Source organism: Oryx dammah, unplaced genomic scaffold (genome assembly GCF_014754425.2).
Source record: "Oryx dammah isolate SB20612 unplaced genomic scaffold, SCBI_Odam_1.1 HiC_scaffold_10, whole genome shotgun sequence".
Taxonomy (NCBI): Eukaryota; Metazoa; Chordata; class Mammalia; order Artiodactyla; family Bovidae; genus Oryx; species Oryx dammah.
Window position 1 is genome coordinate 65,254,332 of NW_024070194.1, and position 24,388 is coordinate 65,278,719.

The following is a 24,388-nucleotide window of genomic DNA, read 5'->3' on the forward strand; positions in this document are numbered from 1 at the left end:
GTATTAACATTTCTTGGTAAGACACTTTTCCTCTATAGGCTGGTCTCAAGGTGAAGGGGATGATGCTCCTTGGAAGAATTTTGAGCCCCTTTTTAATTGTTCTTGTCTTGTTGCCATTGTTTTTGTAGCATCCTCCAGGACAAATAGCGAGGAAATACAGCTCCTGCTCGACTATTTTCCTAGATGATAGCACAGTCAGTCAACCAAACCTCAAGTATACAATTAAATGGTGGGTATACACATTTTTCCTTCACTGAATGTCTTTTCTGTTCCTTAACCTGCTGGCTAACTGTTCGGTTGTGGGGTCTGTAAGTGGTAGGATTGGGTAGAGGGAAGACATTGACACTCAGGGAGTCTTTTAAAAATGTGATTTTGGAAGTTAAAATTTGGAGGTGTTCAAAATATTTATGTATATTACCATTTACAAAAAAGACCAAAATCTTCAATGACTTGAAATTGTGAGTTAAGCAGAGTTTTGTTTTTGTGCATGCTTTCTGCCTTCCCAGTTTGTATGAACTCCATCTCAGCCTAACTCTGCTTGAATTTTACTGTCAGAATGTGATGGGTCCCACTTTGACTTGGGGCTGCAGTAGAGAGCAGGCCTGGCACCATGGAAGTGTGCTTGTCTGGAGCAAGGACAGTAGGCTTCTGACCTTGGCTCCCTCCCCAGCAGGGAGGATGGGAGTGAAGACCCTTTGCTTTGGGCTTCTGCTGTAAAGTGGGGTTTTAGGGAGGAAGGGAAGTCTTTGGATTAAAATCTTTCCCTTTGGGCTTCAGCTCCCTTATTTTAAAGTGGGAAGTGGGAGAGTTGGAACACTGGTTTTCCCTGAAGTATGCCCCCCAGCATTGTAGTAGGAAGCCTTGACTGAGGTTACAGAGACCCACTTGTGGGGATCTGGTCTAGGCTTAACTATGAAAAACCTGGGATATTTTGCCTCTGTACTCATTTAAGGAGAATCCACGTTTAACAGTTCTCTGTGCCATTTTGTGCAGTGAGTGTTTGCTTTCTAAATAAGATGCTTTCTGTTCCATTGGGCCAGGCCTTCAGGTCTAGAAACCCTTTCCTGCACATGCCCATATGTGACAGTGAGTTAGGCCTGCTAGGCAGTGGAGACTGGGATAGTCTTCTATGGACTGTGTCCCCTCCAGAGGAAAGGTGAGAGGTGGGCCCACCTGGAGAGTTGGCTGAGTTGCATGTCTCTAAGACCCAAATGGGAATGTAGCTTCTTCCTTTGTTCCATTGGTGATAGAGGGTATGGTGGTGACCAATGGGCATCACCCCATGATGGACACTCACAGCTAGGGGACCATGTGTGCCCTCACTCCACTGTTGTGCCCTTGGTCAAGCCGCTTTGCCCTGGGAGCTTCATGCCAGGAACGAGAGGTGCTGGGGAGTGGGAGCCTGGAGGCCTGATAGCTAGCACCCACTCCAGCCCTGGAGCCCAGCCTCCCTGGGATCTGAGACCTGCCTTCCGGGGCCAGTGGGTTTCCTGGGCCTCCGACTCTGTTGCTCAGCACTTCCCCTGGGGATGACTTCACACTGCCCGTGGTTGTGACACAGACAGTCAGGGGCCCAGCAGGAAATCTGGGTGACAGTTGGATACTTCGGTATTGAGTCTGGGAGGTGCCAGCTCCAAAGTCATGTGTGTGGTTTGTGCATCAGCAGTTTTAGCCATACTGCACTTGCAAGGCCCCCACAGGGGCTTTAGGGCTCCATGAGGTGTGTCTGGCCCCACACATCCAGGATCTGGATTGTCAGCCCCTCCAGGAGGGTTTCATGGGTAGCCAAGGCTGAGGACCCTAGATGTCTGTGGACCTCTGCCTTCCAATTCCCTTGAAGGTGTCACTTGTGGTTAATAAACCAAGAGGAAGAGAAGGGTCTCCCATGCAAAGGGTGGAACGTCCAACCTGACACCTTCAGTCTCATCAGGTCATGACTTGTATCTGCAAAAAAATAAAAACTTAACCAGTCTTAAGAACTACCACAGATGCTGGACTCTTCTAGAAAACATCACATTGACTTAGTCTCTCCTCGTTGTAGACACTGACAACTGGTATATGGTATCAGTTTTTCTCATTACTGTGATGTTGTGATGTTGATTATGTGCCTAAAGTGGTCACCAGAGAGCACCAGGTAGAGTTCCCTGTGCTGTACACTCTAACACCCTCTTACTGAGATGCCCATAGTTCCCTGTTGGTGGGTTTTCTTCTTGTTGAAACAAGCAGTGAAACTACTCAAGGACTCTGATGAAGAGGGACATGAAGAGGTCAAGCCCTGAGCCTCTAGAGTGGGAGCACTGACTCTAAGACCCTCGACTACCAGAGAACTAACCCTAGGGAGTACCAAATAGTGAGAACTCACACAAAGGAAACCACTTGAATACAAGACCCAGCATCATGCAACCACCAGTGGCACCCTTTGCAGGATGCCCCATCTAAACAACAAACAAAACAAAAATACAAACTCAATGATCAGCAGACAGGATTATCACCTCACTCAGCCTTGCCCATCAGAGGAAAAACAAACAAAAAACTCACCACAAATCTCACCCCATACGAAGCTTACACAAACCACTGGACCAGCCTTAGGAGGGCAGAAACCAAAAGGAAGAAAGAATTCAACCTTGAAGCCAGGGAAAATGAGACCTCAAACACATTAAGTTTAAAAAAAAATAATGAAAAGGCAGAGAAATACTACACAAATGAAGGACCAAATTAGAAACACAGAAGTCCAAATAATGAGGAAATAGGCAAACTGCCTGAAAAAGAATTCAGAATAATGATAGTAAAGATGATCAAAAACCTTGAAATCAAAATGGGCAAAATGCAAGAATCAATTAACAAAGACCTTGAAGAATTAAAGAATAAACATACAGAGACAACACAATTACTGAAATTAAAAATACTCTGGAAGGAATCTGAAGCAGAACAAATCAGTGAGCTGGAAGATAAAATGGTGGAAATAACTTCAGGAGAGCAGAATAAAGTAAAAAGAATGAAAAGAACTAAGGATAGTCTCAGAGACCTCTGGGACAGTACCAAATGCACAAACATTCAAATTATAGGGGTCCCAGAAGAAGAAGAGAAAACGAAAGTCTATGAGAAAAATTTTGAAGAGATTATAGTTGAAATTTCCCCAACATGGAAAAGGAAATCGTCAAATCAAGTACAAGAGGCACAGAGAGTCCCATACAGGATAAACCCAAGGGGAAACATGCTAAGACACATACTAATCAAACTAACAAAGACTAAACAGAAAGAACATTAAAAGCAGCAAGGGAAAAGCAACAAGTAACATACAAGGGAAACACCATGCATTTAACAGCCGATCTTTCAGCAGAAACTCTGCAGGCCAGAAGGGAATGGCAGGATATATTTAAAGTACTGAAAGGGAAAAATCTACAACCAAGATTACTGTGCCTGGTGAGGATCTCATTCAGAACTGATGGAGAAATAAAAAGCTTTTTAGACAAGCAAAAGTTAAGAGAATTCAGTACCATGAAACCAGCTTTAGAACAAATGTTAAAGGGACTTATATAGTCTAGAAATGCAAGAGAAGGAACAAGATCTTCAAAATCAACCCCAAACAATTAAGAAAATGGCAATAGGAACATATATATCAATAATTACTTTAAATGTAAATGGATTAAATGCTCCAACAAAAAGACACAGACTGGCTGAATATATACAAAAACAAGACCCATATATATGCTGTCTACAAGAAACCCACTTCAGACCTCAAGACACATATAGACTGAAAGTGAGAAGATGGCAAAATATATTCCATGCAAACAGGAAGCAAAAGAAAGCTGGAGTAGCAATCCTCATATCAGACATAATAGACCTTAAAGAATATCACAAGAGATAAGGAAGGACGCTACATAATGATCGGGCGATCAATCCAAGAGGACGACATAACAATTGTAAATATCTATGCACCCAACATAGGAGCACCTCAATACATAAGACAAACACTAACAGACATAAAAGGAGAAATTGACAGTAACACAGTAATAATAGGAGACCCCACTCACACCATTGGACAGATCATCAAAACAGAAAACTAATAAGGAAACATTAGTCTTAAATGATACATTAGATGAGATGGATCTCATTGATATCTTCCATCTAAATGCAGAAGAATACATCTTCTGAAGTGCACATGGAACATTCTCCAGGATAGACCACATCTTGGTCACAAATCAAACCTCAGTAAATTTAAGAAAATTGAAATTGTATCAAGCATCTTCTCTGACCACAATGCTGAGACTGCTGCTGCTGCTGCTAAGTCGCTTCTGTCGTGTCCGACTCTGTTCGACCCCAGAGACGGCAGCCACCAGGCTCCCCCGTCCCTGGGATTCTCCAGGCGAGAACACTGGAGTATATTGCCATTTCCTTCTCCAGTGCATTAAAGTGAAAAGTGAAAGTGAAGTCGCTCAGTCGTGCCCGACTCTTAGCGACCCCATGGACTGCAGCCTTCCAGGCTCCTTCTTCCATGGGATTTTCCAGGCAAGAGTACTGGAGTGGGGTGCCATTGCCTTCTCCAGATAGCAATTATAAGAAAAAAACTGTAAGAAACACAAACACATGGAGATTAAACACTGTTTCTAAATAACCAAAAGGTTCCTGAAGAAATCAAAAGGAAAATCAAAAAATTTCTAGAAACAAATAACAATGAAAACATGACAACTCAAAACCTATGGGATGCAGCAAAAGCAGTTCTAAGAGGGAAGTTTATAGCAACACAATCCTACCTCAAGACACAGAAACATCGAACAGACAGCCTAACTTTACACCTAAAGCAACTGGAAAAAGGACAGAACACCCCCAAAGTTAGTAGAAGGAGAGCAGTTATAAAGATCTGAGCAGAAATAAATGAAAAAGAAATGAAAGAAACAGTAAAGATTAATAAAACTAAAAGCTGGTTCTTTAGGAAGATAAACAAACTTGACAACCCTTTAGCCAGACTCATCAAGAAAAAAAGGAGAATCAAATCAATAAAATTAGAAATGAAAAAGGAGAGATTACAACAGACAATGCAGAAATACAAAGGATTATAAGATAAGAGACTATTATGTACAACTATGAGAGTCCCTTGAACTGCAAGGAGATCCAACCAGTCCATTCTGAAGAAGATCAGCCCTGGGATTTCTTTGGAAGGAATGATGCTAAAGCTGAAACTCCAGTACTTTGGCCACCTCATGTGAAGAGTTGACTCATTGGCAAAGACTTTGATGCTGGGAGAGATTGGGAGCAGGAGGAGAAGGGGATGACCAAGGATTAGATGGCTGGGTGGCATCACTGACTCAATGAATGCGAGTCTGAATGAACTCCGGGAGTTGGTGATGGACAGGGAGGCCTGGCATGCTGCGATTCATGGGATCGCAAAGAGTCAGACACGACTGAGCGACTGAATTGAACTGAACTGATACGGCAATAAAATGGATAACCTGAAAGAAATGGACAGATTGTTTAAAAAGTTTAATCTTCCTGGAAGAAATAGATATTATGAACAACCCAATTATGAGCACTGAAATTGAAGCTGTGATCAAAAATCTCCCCAAAAACAAAAGCCTAGGACCAGATGGCTTTACAGGAAAGTTCTGTTAAACATTTAGAGAAGAGCTAATGCCTATCCTTCTAAAATTCTTTCAATGTATGGCAAAACCAATACAGAATTGTAAGTTAAAAAATAAATTAATTAATTTTTAAAAGACAAAAATAGATCTTGTAAGAAATATTATTTAAAAAAATAAAATAAAAATAAAATAAAATTCTTTCAAAAAATTATAGAGGAAGGAACACTTCCAAACTTATTCTGCGAGGCCACCATCACCCTGATACCAAAACCAGACAAAGTCAACACAAAAAAGAAAACCTTATTGCCAAATTCAGACTTAAACTGAAGAAAGTGGGGAAAACCACTAGACCATTCAGGTATGACCTAAATCGAATCCCTTACGATTATACAGTGGAAGTAACAAATAGATTCAAGGGGTTAGATCTGATTGAGTGCCTGAAGAACTATGGACAGAGGTTCATGATATTGTATAGGAGGCAGTGATCAAGACCACCCCCAAGAAAAAGAAATGCGGAAAGGCAAAATGGCTGTCTGAGGAGGCCTTACAAATAGCTGTGCAAAGAAGAGAAGCTAAAGGCAAAGGAGAAAAGGAAAGATATACCCACTTGAATGCAGAGTTCCAAGGAATAGCAAGGAGAGATAAGAAAGCCTTCCTCAGTGATCAATGCAAGGAAATAGAGGAAAACAATAGAATGGGAAAGACTAGAGATCTCTTCAAGAAAATTAGGGATACCAAGGGAACTTTTCATGCAAAGGACTAAAGGACAAAATGGTATGGACTTAACAGAAGCAGAAGATATTAAGAAGAGGTGGCAAGAATACACAGAAGAACTATACAAAAAAGATCTTCAAGACCCAGATAATCACGACGGTGTGATCACTCACCTAGAGCCAGACATCCTGGAATGTGAAGTCAAGTGGGCCTTAGGAAGCATCACTATGACCAAAGCTAGTGGAGGTGATGAAATTCCAGTTGAGCTACTTCAAATCCTAAAAGATGATGCTGTGAAAGTGCTGCACTCAATATGCCAGCAAATTTGGAAAACTCAGCAGTGGCCACAGGACTGGAAAAGGTCCGTTTTCATTCCAATGCCGAAGAAAGACAGTGCCAAAGAATGGTCAAACTACCACACAATTGCACTCATCTCACACACTAGTAAAGTGATGCTCAAAATTCTTCAAGCCAGGCTTCAACAGCATGTGAACCAAGAACTTCCAGATGTTTAAGCTGGATTTAGGAAAGACAGGAACCAGAGATCAAATTGCCAACATCTGTTGGATCACAGAAAAAGCGAGAGAGTTCCAGAAAAACATCTATTTCTGCTTTATTGACTAGGCCAAAGCCTTTGACTGTGTGGATCACAACAAACTGTGGAAAATTCTGAAAGAGATGGGAATACCAGACCACCTGACCTGCCTCTTGAGAAATCTGTATGCAGGTCAGGAAGCAACAGTTAGAACTGGACATGGAACAACAGATTGGTTCCAAATGGGAAAAGGAGTACGTCAAGGTGGAATATTGTCACCCTGCTTATTTAACTTATATGCAGAGCACATCATGAGAAACACTGGGCTGGGTGAAGCACAAGCTGGAATCAAGATTGCCAGGAGAAAAAAAAAAAAAAAAAGATTGCCAGGAGAAATATCAATAACCTCAGATATGCAGATGACACCACCCTTACTACAGAAAGCGAAGAAGAACTAAAGAGCCTCTTGATGAAAGTGAAAGAGGAGTGAAAGAGTTGGCTTAAAGCTCAACATTCAGAAAACTAAGGTCATGGCATCCGGTCCCATCACTTCATGTAAATAGTTGGGGAAACAATGAAACAGTGGCAGAGTTTATTTTGGGGGCTCCAAAATCACTGCAGATGGTGAATGCAGCCATGAAATTAAAAGACACTTACTCCTTGGAAGGAAAGTTATGACCAACCTAGACAGCATATTAAAAAGCCAAGACATTACTTTGCCAACAAAGGTTTGTCTAGTCAAGGCTATGGTTTTTCCAGTAGTCACATATGAATGTGAGAGTTGGACTATAAAGAAAGCTGAGCGCCGAAGAATTGATGCTTTTGAACTGTGGTGTTGGAGAAGATTCTTGAGAGTCCCTTGGACTGCAAGGAGATCCAACCAATCCATCCTAAAGGAAATCAATCAGTCCTGAATATTCATTGGAAGGACTGATGTTGAAGCTGAAGCTCCAGTACTTTGGCCACCTGATGCGAAGATCTGCCTCATTTGAAAGACCCTGATGCTGGGAAAGAGTGAGGGCAGGAGGAGAAGGGGACAACAGAAGATGAGATGGTTGGATGGCATCACCGACTCAATGGACATGAGTTTGAGTAAACTCTGGGAGTTGGTGATGGACAGGGAGGCCTGGCATGCTGCATTCCATGGGGTCACAAAGAGTTGGACACAACTGAGCAACTGAACTGAACTGAAGGAGACAAAGGAACTATACACAAAAAATTATAAGACACTAATGAAAAAAGTCAAAGATGACATTAAACAGATGGCAAGATATTCCATGTTCCTGGGTAGGAAGAATCAATACTGTGAAAATGACTATACTACCAAACGCAGTCTACAGATTCACTCTGATCCCTATCAAATTACCAGTGACATTTTTCACACAACTAAAACAAAAGATTTCATAATTAATATGGAAACACAAAAGACCCCGATAGCCAAAGTAGTCTTGAGAAAGAAGAATGGAGCTGGTGGACTCAACCTTCCTGACTTCAGATTATACTACAAAGCTTCAGTCATCAAGACAGTATGGTACTGGCACAAAAACAGAAATATACACCAATGGAACAAGATAGAAAGTCCAGAAATAAACCCATGCACCTATGGGTACCTTATTTTTAACTAAGGAGGCGAGAATATACAATGGGGCAAAGACAGCCTCTTCAATAAATGGTGCTGGGGAAACTGGAGAACTACATGTAAAAGAATGAAATTAGAACACTTCCTAACACCATACACAAAGATAAACTCAAAATGGATTAAAGACCTAAATACAAGACCAGAACTATAAAAACCCTTAGATGAAAACATAGGCAGAACACTCGATGACATAAAGCAAGATCCTGTGTGACCCACCTCCTAGCGTAATGGAAATAAAAACAAAAGTCAACAAGTGGGACCTGACTAAACTTAAAAGCTTTTGCACAGCAAAGGAAACACTAAGCGAGCTGAAAAGACAACCCTCAGAATGTTGTCTGGAGAAAATAATGGCAAATGAAACAACTGACAAAAGATTACTTTCTGAAATATATAAGCAGCTCATACAACTCAACACCAGAAAAACAACCCAATCAAAAAGTGGGAAAAAGACCTAAACAGACATTTCTCCGAAGAAGACATATAGATGGCTAACAAACATGAAAAGATACTCAACATCGCTCTTTATTAGAGAATTGCAAATCAAAACTGCAATGAGATATCACCTTACACCAGTCAGAATGGCCATCATTAAAAAGTCTACAAACAGTAAATGCTGGAGAAGGTGTGGAGAAAAGGGAACCTCTTGCACTGTTGGTGGGAATGTAAATTGATTCAGCCACTATGGAAGACAGTATGGAGATTCCTTAAAAAACTAGAAATACAACCACCATACGACCCAGGCATATACCCTGAGGAAACCAAAATCTAAAGACACATGTATCCCATTATTCATTGCAACACTATTTACAATAGCCAGAACATGGAAGCAACCTAGGTGTTCATCGACAGATGAATGGATAAAGAAGATGTGGTACAAATAGACAATGGACTATTACTCAGCTATAAAAAGGTGCCTTTGAGTCAATTCTAATGAGGTGGATGAACCTAGAACCTATTGAACAGAGTGAAGTAAGTCAGATAAATATCATATTTAATGCACATATACAGAATCTAGAAAAATGGTACTGAAGAATTTATTTACAGGGCAGCAGTGAAGAAACAGACATAAGACTTATGGACATGGGGAGAGGGGAAGAGAGGGTGAGATGTTTGGAAAGAGTAACATGGAAACTTATATCATCATATGTAAAATAGATAGCCAATGGGAATTTGCTGTATGGCTCAGGAAACTCTAACAGGGGCTCTGTATCAACCTAGAGGTGTGGGATGGGAAGGGAGATAGGAGGGAGTTTCAAAAGGTAGGGGATACGTATATACCTATCAGCTGTGGCTCAGACGGTAAAGTGTCTGTCTACAATACGGGAGACCCGGGTTTGAGCCCAGGGTTGGGAAGATCCCCTGGAGAAGGAAATGGCAATCCACTCCAGTACTATTGCCTGGAAAATCCCATGGACAGAGAAGCCTGGTAGGCTATAGTATGTGGTGTCATATGGCTGATTAATGTTGATGTTTGACAGAAAGCAGGAAAATTCTGTAAAGCAATTATCCTTCAATAAAAATATGTTAAAGAGGAAGAGAAGCTGGAAAGCTACGGCAGTGGTAAGGCTTGAGTGTCCAGAGAAAGAGTCCAGTGTGGACACTGTGGCTTCCCTGGACACCACCCAGATTTGAGATGCCTTATTTGGTTTAAAATGTGCCCTGTTTTTAAAAATGTCCATTTTGGATCTGAGAGCTTGGCAGGGTGGACCCTAACTGTAGACATACCATCAGAATCCTTCCCTGTAAATCTGGTATGTCACACATGACTTGGTGATGGTCATTTTGAGGTGTTAGCGGGCCTGGGAGACTTCAGCCAGGGCCTTTGCCCGCACAAGGGGAACACATGTCATGAAGGGCAGGGTGTGCAAGATCTGAATGCCATCCTGTTCTGAAATCCTGCCACCTGCTAAGGCCCCTGTGGCCTCCTCCCCCAAGATGTTAAAATTGATACAAACTCATTAATCAGTCATTCAGCTTCCTGTGGGCAGAGCAGGGCATTCATGGGCTCAACTCACCTCCTGTTAACCACTTTTGACCTTTGAGAAAAGCTCTAGGTTCTAACAACTGCTTTGTAAGCTAATTTTAGAAGAAAACCTTCTGTGGAGTTCCCTGGTGGCCTAGTGGTCAGGATTCTGGGCTTTTCATGGCTGTGGCCCAGGTTCAATCCCTGGTCGGTACAGCCAGAAAAAAGAGTAAAGTTACAAAAAGACCCAAATAGAAATCCAGGAACTGAAAGGTACTGTGAAATAAAATTCATATATATATATATATTTTAAAGAAAACTCTTGTAAATTGGGGATTGCCCAAAGAGCAAACATATTTGCACATTCTGGTTAGGGATTAGGTGGAGAGTTGAAAGGTCAAAGAGAAGCAGACGTGTGACAGGTTTGCACACGACTCTGTTCCTTTTTTTTTCACAGGCATGATATCTTCCCTGAGAACTTGATTTTTCCCATCTTTCCCCTGAATGCTGATATCTGTGGTATGAATTCAGAGTTTGCCATCCACCTTGGTGCCCCTGTAACCACCCCAGGCCTCCAGTTGTGTACAAGCATGGGGCTGGTGCTCAGAGGGTGGGTGCAGGTGGTGAGGAGCTGTTTGCAGCTGCCCACACCATCCATGGCCCCTGGCCTCAGGGTCAGAGAGCTTCGTAGACCTTCCAGAACCCGGCACCTCTGACCTAGCTCTAGGTCAGAAGTGAGGCAAGAGTGGCGCTAGCTGTCAGAAATGGGGTTTGTTTTCCTGTGCAAGAAAATAACATCTTTTCCTTCCAGGCTCCCCTTTCCTCCGGTTCTGCAACTAAGGCGGTTGCTCTAGCCCTCTGGTCGGCCTGTCCTGGGAGACCTCGCCAGTTCTGAGGATGTGGCAGACTGGCCAGGCCTCCCAAGCAGGCCATCGGGAGTGGAGCCTGGGATTGATTCCGTTTCCAGCTGGCCAGGCTTTGCCCTCAAGAGTCGCTTGCTCCTTTCACGGTGACCTGCTGAACTGGCCGGTGGAGCTGGACCACGCGTGCATCCTCAGCTTGGTTTTCTCACTTTCGGGGTTTGACCTTGAGTGGACATTGGCCTTCCGAGCATCCCTGTGTTTCACGGGGGTGTGAGTCATGATAACATCCAACCTGGCTTTCGGCTCTGGAGATATGGGAGATAGTAGTAACCTGGGGCTCTGAGACTTTCCCTCCACAGAGGCTGGAAGACCTCCAGAGGTGGAATCATTCATAGGGCAATAAGAGCAGTAATAATAGTAACTTGCGTTTGAGAACTTTATATTTGAGATCATGCTTTTATTTACTTCATTTGATTGTAATAACCACTGTGCGATGCAGGTTGAATTGTCTGAATGTTATAGATGAGGAAATGAAGGCTATGAGGGGTGGATGGACTCTAACTCATGAAGGAGCCAGGTTTTGAGCCTAGCTGGTCTGACTTCAGTCCAGTGATGCTTTTCCTATGACATGTTCCCTCACAGGGAAAGTAGGGACTGTACTTTTTCCTCAACCAATTAAAGTAATCACTTTACCAAACCCAATCATATGAAACATTCAATTTAATCATCACAGCATGACTTTTAAATGAATAAAACAGTATCTTTTCCTTTTTTCCAGAGGCCGGCATTATAGAATGAAAGGGCACAAAACCATTATATAAGTCAGAAATCCTGACATCTGATATCTTTACATGAATTTTCTCATTTATAAAATAGAATCAGTAACATTTATTATTTCCCATGGCAGGGCTTTTTTAGGTACATGTATGTGTAGGTACTTGGAAAACTGTACCATTATTTTTTAAACTTTTGAAGTCCCTTCACCCCAATTACAATTCCTTCATCAGCTTAGATGCTTTTCAGGATGTTAGGAGAACGAATATATTACCCTTTCTCAGGAATACTTTCCACACTTAACTAAAATCTTTTGAATTCATAGATCTGGAAAGAGATTTGGGAGAGCGTGCTCTCTTTCGGCAGAGTGAATGAGCTGTTGTGTCAGGTCGTGGGTGAACGTCGGGGCCGCTTGGAGTCCAGCGTGCACGCCCGGGCTCTAGGTGGGCACCTCCAAGTGAGGGGAGGTGTCTGGGGCTCAGTCTGCTCGCTCCATGTTGGGGCCCTGGGTGGCAGTTCCTGGGCTCAGAGACCAGAGCACAGTCTGATGCAGCCAGTTAGCTATGTTCTTAGAAGCTTTAAAAAAAAAAAAAAATTGGCCTTCTCAATAAATTTTAAAATTGTGGAAGGATCTAGACAGGTTACAAAGGAGGAAGTAATAAAAAGATTGAACAGTTCAACCTGAATAACCCTGCCCACTTGATAGGTGATCAAAGAAACTCAGGTTGAAAGCAGTTACCCTTTGTACCCTATCCAGCTGGAGAACATTTTTTCAAAACATTCAACGTGAGCCTTGGTGAAGGTGAAGTGAGACAGACACTGGTGAGGAGGTGTACACTGGTATAGCTTTTCTGCAAAGATTTTGGGAGGTATGTTTCGGGGAGCCTTACCATTATTAATGACCTTAGAGCTCCTGTTTCCAGTTGCAGGATGTTTTCTTGTGGAAATAATGAGTTGTAGGTCACAAAATGTTAATTTGTGGGAATATTATGGTGTTAATCATAATTGCAAAATACTGTAAACTTAAATGTTCAAGAACAGAGAAATGGTTAATAAATTATTCAGTAGTATGGTGGAATATGGAATATAGTCGGCCATTTAAAGTTGTATTTTTGAGTAACCTTTTAATGGTAAGAAACATGTTAATGAGGATGAAAGTTGGATGCCAGCCTGCTTGCTTACACACATAATTTATAGGTAACTAGGAATAGATGTCTCTGTATCTCAAGCTGGTAGTAATCATCTTTGGGCAGAGGAATTATTTTCTGTATACTTTATTTTCCAAAAATTTCGACAAAATGAATATATCTCATTTTATAATCAGAGAAACAGTATTTGAAAATTCAGGGGATGGGAATATCTTCATTAAATTCTTTTAAAATGTAAAATGAAATTTTAAAGTATTAAAGTATAAGGTATTACAAATAAGAGGTAAGTACCATTTCAGCAGATGAATGAATAAGTTAGGCAGATTGCCAAGAGGTTATTGATTTTAAGAGAAAAAATGTTAAACCACTGTGGGTAATATTCACGTTTTTCTGGCAGTTATAAGGAAACCACTGATTGTCTAAAATAGCAGGTGCTGAATTGGGAGACCACATCACTTAATTTTTACATAATGATTATATTATAAAGTGAGGAAAGCTTAAAATTTCAGATAGAGAAATTTATTTCTGAATATCACACAGTTTTGGTGTTTCTGGAAAAGATTTAATAACTGCTGGGTATAAATACCTGATTGATTTACTTCGAAGAGTGCATATTCTTAATCAGCATTCTGAATTAAACGGGGGCTGTTCACATGGATCGTTTTACTTAAGTTTTAAACATTTAGGATCAGACTGATGCCAGAGAAACTATAACATCTTGCATATGCTTATGAAACACTGAACCCCTGCATTTTTATTTTACAGTGTAGCGCTCGCAATATATTACCACATCAAAAACAGGTACGTGGATTTTGTTTAATTTTGTGCTGAAAACATCACACTTTATCAGCAATAACATTTTTCCTATTGCGTTCTAGTTGCCTCAGCCTTTGAGTTTTGTATTCTTATCTCACTTTCATAGAATCTGTAAAGGTAACACAGTTTCCCCACACCTCCCAGAGAAGTACTGAACTGCTTCTGAGTCAGAGAAAACCAAATGAAGTCAGCAAAAGAGAACAGAGTTTCTTGACAGTATTCAGCCTCCTCTTGACTTTATTTTCTGTGTCATTCACTTAAACATTCAGTCTTTTACAAAATATTTTAACAAGTTTCTGTGTACAGCTTTCACATGAAAAAGAAGTTTATAGTTTCAATTCAGTAAAACAGTTTTGTTGTAAAGTTAGTCATAAACTCTTTTAAGGTGGTAGAAATCCTCTCTGATGGGAGTCTGGAGATAGTTCAGTTACTTTTAGAAGTGAATTGAAACACAGAATCATGGAAAAATCATATAACAAGTTAGCTGTTCTGCTAAGCTCTCTTTCATCTTTTTGCAGATAGTAAGTCATAGAGCAGAAACTGTATAGTGTGTGCCACGGGGGTGCATGGCAGAGACAGATCTGCAGCTTCTGATAATCAGGAGCCTAACTGATGTTGGAACGTTACGTGCTGTTACCAAAGCAGCGGTTTCCAAAGAAAATTTTTTATTTTCACTCAAATGACATAAGTCAGGTGGAAGCAGAGCACTATGTGGCCCCCCCAGAGCCCAGCGCCCCCTCTGCCTGTGTTCACAGAGAGAGCCACCCCTTTAAACGGGTCTGTGCAGGTACCAGCTTGGTAACAGCCAGGTACACTTTTCTACATGCCCCTGTTGTTTTTCAGAATTGAGTTGTGGGGCTTCCCTGATGGCTCAGTGGTAAAGAATCCACCTGCCAGTGCAGGAGACACAAGTTTGATCCCTGATTCAGGATGATTTCTCATGTTGCAGAGCGGCTAAGCCCTCACACCACAACTACTGAGCCTGTGCTCAGGAGCCCAGGAGCCACCACCACTGAGCACACGTGCTGTGACTGCTGAAGGCCATGTGCCTAGACCCCGTGCTCTGCAACGAGAAGCCTGCACAGCACCTAGAGAAAAGCCCACGCAGCAGCGAAGGCCCAGAGCAGCCAAAGATAAATACATTCATAAAATCCTTTTTAAAATACAGTCGTGAAGCCCCTCAGTAGTGAAGTGGTTAAGCTGCATGCTGTGAGAATTTCAGACTAATCACCAGGACACACTGCGTGTTCATTCTTGCCCTCAGACTTCTTTTGCGTTGACCACAACATAGTTGTGGTTTAAACAGATCCATCAAACTTTGCTCAGAAACAAGATGTTAAAGAAATTTAGATTTGGTGCATTTGAAAACTCAAGAAATGAAAATCTTTGATTTTTACTTTACTAAATGAGGGTTCATAATCTTTATTTTGTGGACTATTCAAAAGTGATTAAGTATTGTCCCCAAGAAAACTTATAATTCATGAATAATCAGTAGCATCTCTTAACAGTACTGCCTCTGTTTCTTGAAATAACAGTTGAATCAGAATATATTTTGTTTTCATTTTGACTAGCACTCTGTTAGAGAAGGGAAACTCCATTTTCTGTTACTTTCCTCCCCAGGGACCCAGATGGAAGGATGCTCTTGGATATTTTCGATGAAAACCTTCACCCTCTTTCGGTAACCCTCCCCTTGGGTCCCAGGGTGTGGTCCAGTCATGTCTCTGTGGCTCCTGTGGGCCGGCTAGTCATTGAGAATGTCTCCCTCCCCAGAAATCTGAAGTGCCACCAGATTATGACAAACACAACCCAGAGCAGAAGCAGATTTACCGGTTTGTTCGGACACTGTTCAGTGCTGCTCAGCTGACTGCAGAGTGTGCCATCGTCACCCTGGTGAGTGCCCGCAGGATGACCTGGCCATGGACTGGGGTGCAGGTGGGAATGTCCACTGTAGACCTAGGAACCCCAGCCACCTCAGGGTTGTCTTTTATCCAGAATAGCAACTGGATCTCCCAAAAGAGGGCATGTGGTCTGTTCCGCAGTCCCACCTAAAGCCCCCTGTCAGATCACACTCAGAAGCAGGAAAGCTGAGACGACCCATGCAGGGTCCACAGTGCTGAGAAGGACCAGGGCCACCTCACTGATGTCCAGGTTTCTGGTGTTGGTTCCCTACGTCGCAAGGACTGCTGTCATTGCTGCCTTCTCCTCTGTGATTTTTGTGTAAACACATGTCTGTAAGGTGAGGCATTCATCTTACATTCAGGGACATTCACGAGACATTGAGAGACAGTGTGGACATAAGCTGCACGTTGACTCAAGTTAAAAACCGGTAGGTAACCTTCCTTAGATTCTGAACACCTTAGGGACGGTCGGTTTAGCGCCGATCTCATTGGGGAAACAGCTTTGACAGCGGAGCCCGCTGTCACTGACCTTCCCCACTGTGCACCACTCAGAGAAGAAATGGGCTCTGCCAGTGCGTGGGCTGCCTCGCGGGCCCGTGCAGTTCCCTGAGAAGAGACCCTGTGGTATGACGGGTGTAAAGACCATCCGCATCTCCACCACACTGAGAGCCCCGTGTTCTCCGCCGACGGCATAGTGACCAATTTGCTTGTGCATTCCTTCTCTCTTGGAACTTGCCCCCTGACAGAAGAACAGACATCCAGCAAATCTTCCTCAGGTGATGTGGCTGCTGATAGACCCTGAGGTCATGACTGAGAAGCATATTTATGGCTCAGCTTTGTTCCTCCAAAGGATGTCAGGTCCTCAAAAAACCCCCTTCAGGCGGCAGGGTTGACATGTTAATGAAGGGAGATTGTGACAAAGAGGGAAGAAGGGGAAGAAAATCAGATAATGAGTACTTAAATTGATGCCCTGAAGAAAGATTTATTTTGAAGCTGTTGCTTCAAGATGCTATGTGGTAGGGTTTTTTGCCTTCCATTCTGAAGAAAATGGTGACCTGGCTTTGCCCTGTAGCACCTTCGAGTTTGGATTTATCAGCGTGAAGAAGCTTTGTGTCCTGTGAAAGCCGTGGTTTCTGCAGACTTCTGTTGAGAACATGTAGAGTTTGTTCCCCTGTCTTTGAGCAGACATGGGTCGTTAGTTTGTCTTGGGAGTGCTGTGGGAGTGGTGTGTGTCTGTCAGTTGTGGGAGCTGCTGAAATCCTCCCTTGTCCTGGGACATCAGCTGGTGGTTTAGCAGGAGATGAGCATGTCTGGCTACAGCTGACAGGTGGGCAGCGTCGGGGGCCCTCACAGCAGGCACAGCTCTGCAGACTGAGTCTTCAGGGTCTGCCTGGATGCCGCAGGCAGCCAACTCTGTGTTCCGATCGAGGCCTGCGTGTGATGGTTCCCACCTGTCTCTCCAGGTTCGCAACAACCCTTCACAGCAGGTCTGGGCTAGAGCTGGCGGGCTGCATCCCTCTCTGCCTTTCTCCTGGGCCTTCCCTTGGTGGCCTGGCCTGTTGCCTGGAGGAGGCAGGGAAGACCACAGTTAGCTCCGCCCGGCTGCCCACAGGGAACCAGACCGCTGCCTGCCTGTGGGAGACGCTTCCAGAGCCTTCAGCCACTTGCTGCTGCGTGTGTCCAGGAGCACCAGGCATGTCAGCCCAGCTGGGTTCCCCCGGGCAGCCCTGAGGGCTGTCACTTGGACCTAAAGTGCCTCTCAGAGGCCAGTGCTCTGGTGAAGAGGCCACCTGTGGAATCTATCCATTCTGACCCCAGAGAACCCCCTTTATAGGGCACATTAGTGGTTTCTACCAAGGTCAAAAGTGTTGTTCAGGTAGAGTCCAGTGACAAATCCAGCTACCTCAAATATTAGCAAATAGGAAGCACTGGGGAGGCCCAGTCAGCTGAGCTGTGGGTTAGAGTCTGCAGTGAACGGACCCGGAGCTGCTCTCTGTGATGGACAGGGAAGCCCAGCATCCTCGGAAGTGTGGTCCTGTGTACCCTGGAGTCCATGACTTTGCACTTTCTTTCTCCCCTCCTCCCCCACGCCATGCCTTCGAACAGCTTTATTTTATACAGTCACCTGAACGCTCTGTAAGCACTCACTAACCTGTATTTTCTAGAGACTCTCAGGATGGTCCTTCTTAGGAAGTTAAATCTGAAAATTTAATTGAGCAGCAGTGTCCTGTTAGCAATGGTGTAGGGAATGGTGTTCAGAAAAAAGCCAATCGTATATTATTTTACTTGGCAGAAAATTAAAATACCCAAGTGGGAGTTTACTAAAGAAATTACAGCTGACCCTTGAATATAGCTTTCTTGGCAAGTTCTGCCAAATTACATGCTATTATGTGGTGCTTATTATGAATTCCTTCTCCCCAAACATAACATCTGCTTCCCCTCGGTAATGGAGTGTGTTATCATATCTAATTTCTCTAGTTCATCTTAGTGGAATATCAGATGTGGTAGATGCCTGGTTTTTTCCAAACATTATCTTAAATGTTACCTAGTGTACCTATTAACTGGAGAAGGAAATGGCAACCCGCTCCAGTGTTCTTGCCTGGAGAATCCCAGGGACGGTGGAGCCTGGTGGGCTGCCATCTCTGGGGTCGTACAGAGTCGGACACGACTGAAGTGACTTAGCAGCAGCAGCAGCAGTGTACCTATTAATATCTACTGTGGTGAAGTAAGAACAAAATGGAATAACCTTCTTTTTGTACTGAGTCAGTGAGAAGCTATTTCATTGGGGAGCTTGGAGAGGTTTACATAGCTCATTTATAAAAAGGAATAGCATCTAAGAGGGAGAAGGCAATGGCACCCCACTCCAGTACTCTTGCCTGGAAAATCCCATGGACGGAGGAGCCGGCTAGGCCGCAGTCCATGGGGTCGCGAAGAGTCGGACATGACTAAGCGACTTCACTTTCACTTTTCACTTTCATGCATTGGAGAAGGAAATGCCAACCCACTCCAGTGTTCCTGCCTGGAGAATCCCAAGGATGGGGGAGCCTGATGGGCTGCCGTCTATGGGGTGGCACAGAGTCGGACACGACTGAAGCGACTTAGCAGCAGCAGCAGCAGCATCTTAGGGATCTGGTTGAAGAGTGTCCATAATGATTGCTTCAAAAAATCTGGAGTTAGATCCAGCCTCAGTTTTCTACTCTTAGTACAGTTTCGTGGCACATTTAAAAAAATTCTTTTCTTAGTGGAATGAGAAGAGTTGGTCATCAAACTTTGTAACATACATAGTCTGGGCTCCTGAGGTTGGTGTCCAGTTAAAATTCCACTCAGCCTGGCCTGGATCTCTCACTGAAGAATTTCAGTTTTTACACAGAAATAATGATCTAAAACATTAGCTTACTCTTCCTGCTCCTTGAATGTAATAAATGCCATTAAAACTAAAATCTGAGCAATGGAAAAGATGATTGAAGTCTGCTGAGTGACCTACTTTTTTTCACCAGTGGTTGTCACAGCCCGGTGCTGTTCTGTCCCTGAGAGACGTTTAGAAGTGCCCCTGAAGGTCCATAGAGTTCGGTTGGCGGGCATGTGTCGTGACCTCAGAGGCCTCTGTGAAGGCCTCTCAGATGTTCTGTGCTGAGCACCGCAGAGTGGGCTCTTCCCTGAGTGGTCTCCTCTGACCCTCTATTCCCCCCGCACCTCTCAATCCAGGGCCTGAGTTTCCCGACTGCGGCTCTTCCTGAATGCCATTGCTGTGGTCGGCTCATCCACTCAGGCCTCCCTAGACCTGCTCTCTTGCAGCCACATTCCACACCCAGAGCGTCCTTCCTGCAGGGTCCTGTGTCCCTGAGGCCAGCACTCAGGGGCCACTCCCTGAGCCAGCCCCGGGCTGGATGCTGGGCACACAGTGGGAGTGAGGCCCGGGCGTGGTCCTCAGGGGACTTGGCTTCCTCGGGGGAGACAGTAGAGGAGGGCAGCTGCCCAGCCCAGGCAGAGAAGCAGCCACGGTGGCAGGGCTGGGTCACCGGTCCAGGGTGGGGCAGTAAGGTGGACGTGATGGCTTCCTGTTTCATCACCTCTCAGGAAACTTAGGGCCTTTTGGCAGCTCATTGGGTATGGCTGTTTTGTCCTTGTGATTACATTAGTAATTTCTTTATCATGATTTTTATTTTGTCTTTCATACTGTGCCCCTCATCCAGTCTGAGGAGTACCTGGTATCTGAGATCAGCCATAAAAATCCTGCTTTTTAAGATGGAAAGAATTGACTTTTCTTTAGTAAAGCAATGGAAGCAGAACGAAAACCTTTTAAGCAAAAGAACCATCATCACTCGCCTGTTCACTGACTTAGCAGACAGTTGAGTGCCGGCCCCCATCTCAAGAGGCAGAGAGCTCCTGTCTGGGTGGCAGAGGCAGACAAGGTGCTGGCCCTGGTCAGCCTCCCTGAGGCTTCCCCACCCGGGCCCCGGTTCACAGATGGCAGGCCGCAGAGACTGGCTGCCCAGGCCATCGGGGCTGCTGCGGCTTGGGAAGGAGCCCTCGACTCGCCCTCTGCCCGTGGCTTAGGGATGAAGGGTGCCGGTGTGCTCGTGTCTTCCAGGTGTACCTCGAACGGCTTCTCACATATGCAGAGATTGACATCTGTCCGGCCAACTGGAAACGGATTGTTCTGGGGGCCATCCTGCTGGCCTCCAAGGTGTGGGACGACCAGGCGGTGTGGAATGTGGACTACTGCCAGATCCTGAAGGACATCACGGTGGAGGATATGTGAGTGTGGGCGGGGGCATCCCCGTGTGGACGAGCTCGGGGTGGAGTGAGTGACCGTGGCTGTGCGTCTGTTGTGAGCTGCCCGAGCAAGGACCCGGTTGCGGATAGGATTCACAAAAACCTGTGCGTCTTGTCCTTCGTGTCCCAGACGGGTACTGGTAACGCTTTCTGGCTCGTGAATCTAGTCTCTGAAACCATGTTCCAGGGAACCTTCCTTTACCTTCCTGCTCCCCGTCTGTGGTGGGGTTCATCCCCACTCTACTCACTGCAGACTGACGACAGGCAGCGGACGAGCTAAAGTGCTCCCTGCTGCTGTTCAGTTTCAGAGAGATTTTCACTGCTTTTGTCACACGTTGCAAGTTCACTTGGCTTCACATGCACTTTCTGTCCCTCAGGGTCCTCCTGTGTTTCCCGGTCAGGCCGCTCCTCTCTCGGGGCACCGTTCTGGGTTCACCTGCAGCCCAGGGCCTGGGGTCCCTGGGGCTGGGTGTATAGGAAGTAGGGTCAGGACGAAAGGAGCTGCTTTGGGAACAATTAGGATGAACTTCTGCATTGCTGACCCAATTCTTACTGACGTTTTTCTCATCTTGTTTGTCCAGCTTCCTCAAGCCGGACAACCTCCTCTTGCTAGAGGAGGTTCCACTGTGTCCCAGCCCCCATCTGTGTCCCTGGGCCCTACCTGCCCCTTCCTCCAGTTGCTGGCTGACTGGGTATCCCCTCGCTTTTTGCTGCCCTGGGGACATTTGTTTATGTTCATGCATCTTTTGCCACAGAGCCTTTTCCTACTACAGACCAGTAAGACTCTTTCCTGCACCTGTTATTCTTTATACTTAAAAAGTAAGAAAAATACGAAGTTTTTGATAGCAAGAATAAGAAAATTAAACTTTTTTTTTTAAGTCTTGATTTTATTTCAAGCTGAAAACAAATAAGTTGGTCCCTTCCACCTTTTGGCTGCTGTGAGTAACTCTGCTGTAAATGTGAACATCACTGTGCAGATTCCTCCCTGAGGCCCTCCTCTTTGGACTCTGTGCCCAGGAGTGGGATTGCCACTTAGTAGCTGGTGTTTAAAAGTGGGCTCATTTTTCTAGAAAAGTCGATAGGCCATGAGGTGATGAAACAACTCTTTCTTCCATTGTAGAGCCCCATTCACAAGTTGCTAAATGGCATCAATTCAACTGGGTTTCTTTACAGTAATGACCTAATGTAACAAATACTTCTGAAATGTTTTGATTTATTGGCTTGAATTTACTTATTATAAAGTTTTACATCAGAACTATTTACTGGTAATTAGGCTTCCCAGGTGGTGCTAATGGTAAAGAATCCACCTGCCAGTGCAGGAGACGAAAGAGACTCACGTTCGATGTCCTGGGCAAGATTTCCTGGAGAAGGAAATGGCAACCCACTCTAGTATTCTTACCTGGAGAATCCCATAGACAAGGAGCCAGGCAGGCTAAAGTTCATGGGGATGCAAAAAGTCAGACACAACTGAGCAAGTAAATGCGCATGCGTGCGCATGTGCGCACACACGCACACACACACACACACACACACAGCCCCCCCACCCCCCTCCCTGAGAGTAGCAAATCCATCAAGCCCATTCCCTCTGCATCACTTAGTTTTCTGATGATTTATCATATAACAAGCTGTCAGATGTCCCTGGAGGAGGTACTGCTATCGTTTGGAAATTCAAATTTGGGGAATTATTTTTATTTTCTAAATATTACCCTAGTTTGAAAACACAACCACTCTAAAATCTTTATTTCCCCCAAAACTTAAACAGAAACATTAAAAAAATAAATATTCAGAAAGGCTGTTTTTCCTTTAAGGAACCTGGGGAAACTGCCACCTTGTTTGAAACCAGATTCCTCTCGACTTCAATCCTGGTTATACCCTCAACAAAAGGCAGTGGTGTCTAGATAACCGTCTGGGGTGGGAATAGCTTCCCTGGCTCTCTTACTGGTTTTTCTTCCTGGCATTGGAGAATGGGAGCTGCAGTGTCACTACTTGGCCACTAGGTGGCAGTGTGTCCACAGGCAGCTCCCAAGTCTTGTTAAGATCTTACCTGGATTCTTGTATTTCACAGGATGATCTCCTAAGTCTGACTTAAAGCAGGCATAAATAAAAGTGATTAGAAGTGTAGATTTTGACATCACATATACATTTGGGGCTTAATTCCTTTCTCAAAGCTGCGTGGAAGCAGCCCTTCTGATTAGATGAACTGAATTCAATGTCTTGATCTTTTCCTCCAAAGCGCTCAGGCCTTCGATAACAACTTGCTGAGGTTTCTTAGTTATCTTTTGCCTGAGAGCTGCTGTCAGGGAACCAGCCACTACCGCCTCCCAGACTTAGCTCAGCTGTCACTTCCAGGAAGCTTTCCCTGATCCCTCCACCCAGGCTAATCTTGGTCCACTCCATTCAATATAATAACAGTAATTATTGAGCACCAGCTGTGCGTCAGGTGCTGTGCTGGGGCCAGGCTGCAGTCAGATGTCACGGATTATGGCTCGGAGGAGAGGAGGAGGGGAGACTGTGATAAAGGACAGAAGTGAGTCCAGGGTGCTGCCCGGAGGGTGGCCTAGAGCTGAGAGTCTGGCCCAGGACCAGTGCTAACAGACAGACCTCTCCCTGAGGATGCTTCTCCCCCGGCACTGACTGCTAAGAGGTGGGCCTGCTGATGGGGGACATTTTACAATGTGTTCTGGCTTCATCCGGCTAGAGGGGGGTTGGCTCCTTTATGGACCAGGCGCTGTTATCCAAGTTTTCGGCAGGAAGGAAGGCAGCAGGAGCGTACTAGAGATGCATGTTCTCGGGCCCACCTAGACCTGTCAAATCAGATGGGTGGCCCAGCTGTGGGTCCTCACAGACCCTGCAGGTGATGGGTTAGGGTTAGGGTGGCTGGGTGGGTGCATGCTGAGACTGGTGGTCTCCTCCCTCCACTCCCATGGTCCTGAGGAAGCTGCTCATCGCTTCCCTACCCTTCCCTCCCAGCAAGGCAATCCTCTGGGTCTTGGAGGCCTGTCCTCTCGGCAGCTGTCCAATCTCACTGGACTCTGTTTGACAGCTCCTAACTGTGTCTTCTGCCCCCTGCTTGAACTGATGGTTCATGTGGTGAGGTGAGGCCAGAGCCTGCTGCCTGCGTATGTGTGTGCACACACACATGTGCTTGGTCTCAGTGTTGGGGTCATCCTGAAGCACTTCCTGGTACTGATCATCCCAGTTAATCAGGCCTCATCCTTCTGGGCACTGGACCAGATGGGCTTGGCTTTTATCGCCAGTTTGGTGGTGAGATGGCAACTCTGCGTCCAAGTGGGCCGCTGGTGAGATGGCTCTTCTCCCTGGAGGGCGCGGTCTTGTGGCCTCCTTGTCCTGCAGCCTGCCTGGGCCGTCCGCAGTGGGGACGGCGGCCAAGCTGCACGTTTCTGTCTTCCTCTGCAGGAACGAGCTAGAGCGACAGTTCCTTGAATTGCTCCAGTTCAACATCAATGTTCCTTCCAGTGTTTATGCCAAGTATTATTTTGATCTTCGTTCTCTGGCGGAAGCCAACAACCTGAGCTTCCCCTTGGAGCCCCTGAGCAGGGAGAGGGCCCACAAGCTGGAGGTAAGAGGCGCCAGCGTCCCGAAGGTACACTCCTGCGGCAGAGCTCTGTGCTCAGGCTAGTTCCTGCCATTGCCAATCATCGGAAAATAAGGACCAGATGACC

General features: G+C 44.9%; 1 protein-coding gene across 1 annotated transcript in view; it reads left to right on the forward strand.

Moving 5' to 3' along the window:
• The window catches only part of CCNY (cyclin Y), a 109,233-nt gene that overhangs the window by 81,670 nt on the left and 3,175 nt on the right, over positions 1-24,388 (forward strand). The window contains exons 4-9 of the mRNA XM_040248427.1: positions 129-229; positions 13,981-14,016; positions 15,652-15,709; positions 15,802-15,921; positions 20,521-20,687; positions 24,123-24,285. Coding sequence (XP_040104361.1) covers positions 129-229; positions 13,981-14,016; positions 15,652-15,709; positions 15,802-15,921; positions 20,521-20,687; positions 24,123-24,285 — 645 coding nt within the window. The remainder of the gene's footprint in view (positions 1-128; positions 230-13,980; positions 14,017-15,651; positions 15,710-15,801; positions 15,922-20,520; positions 20,688-24,122; positions 24,286-24,388) is intronic.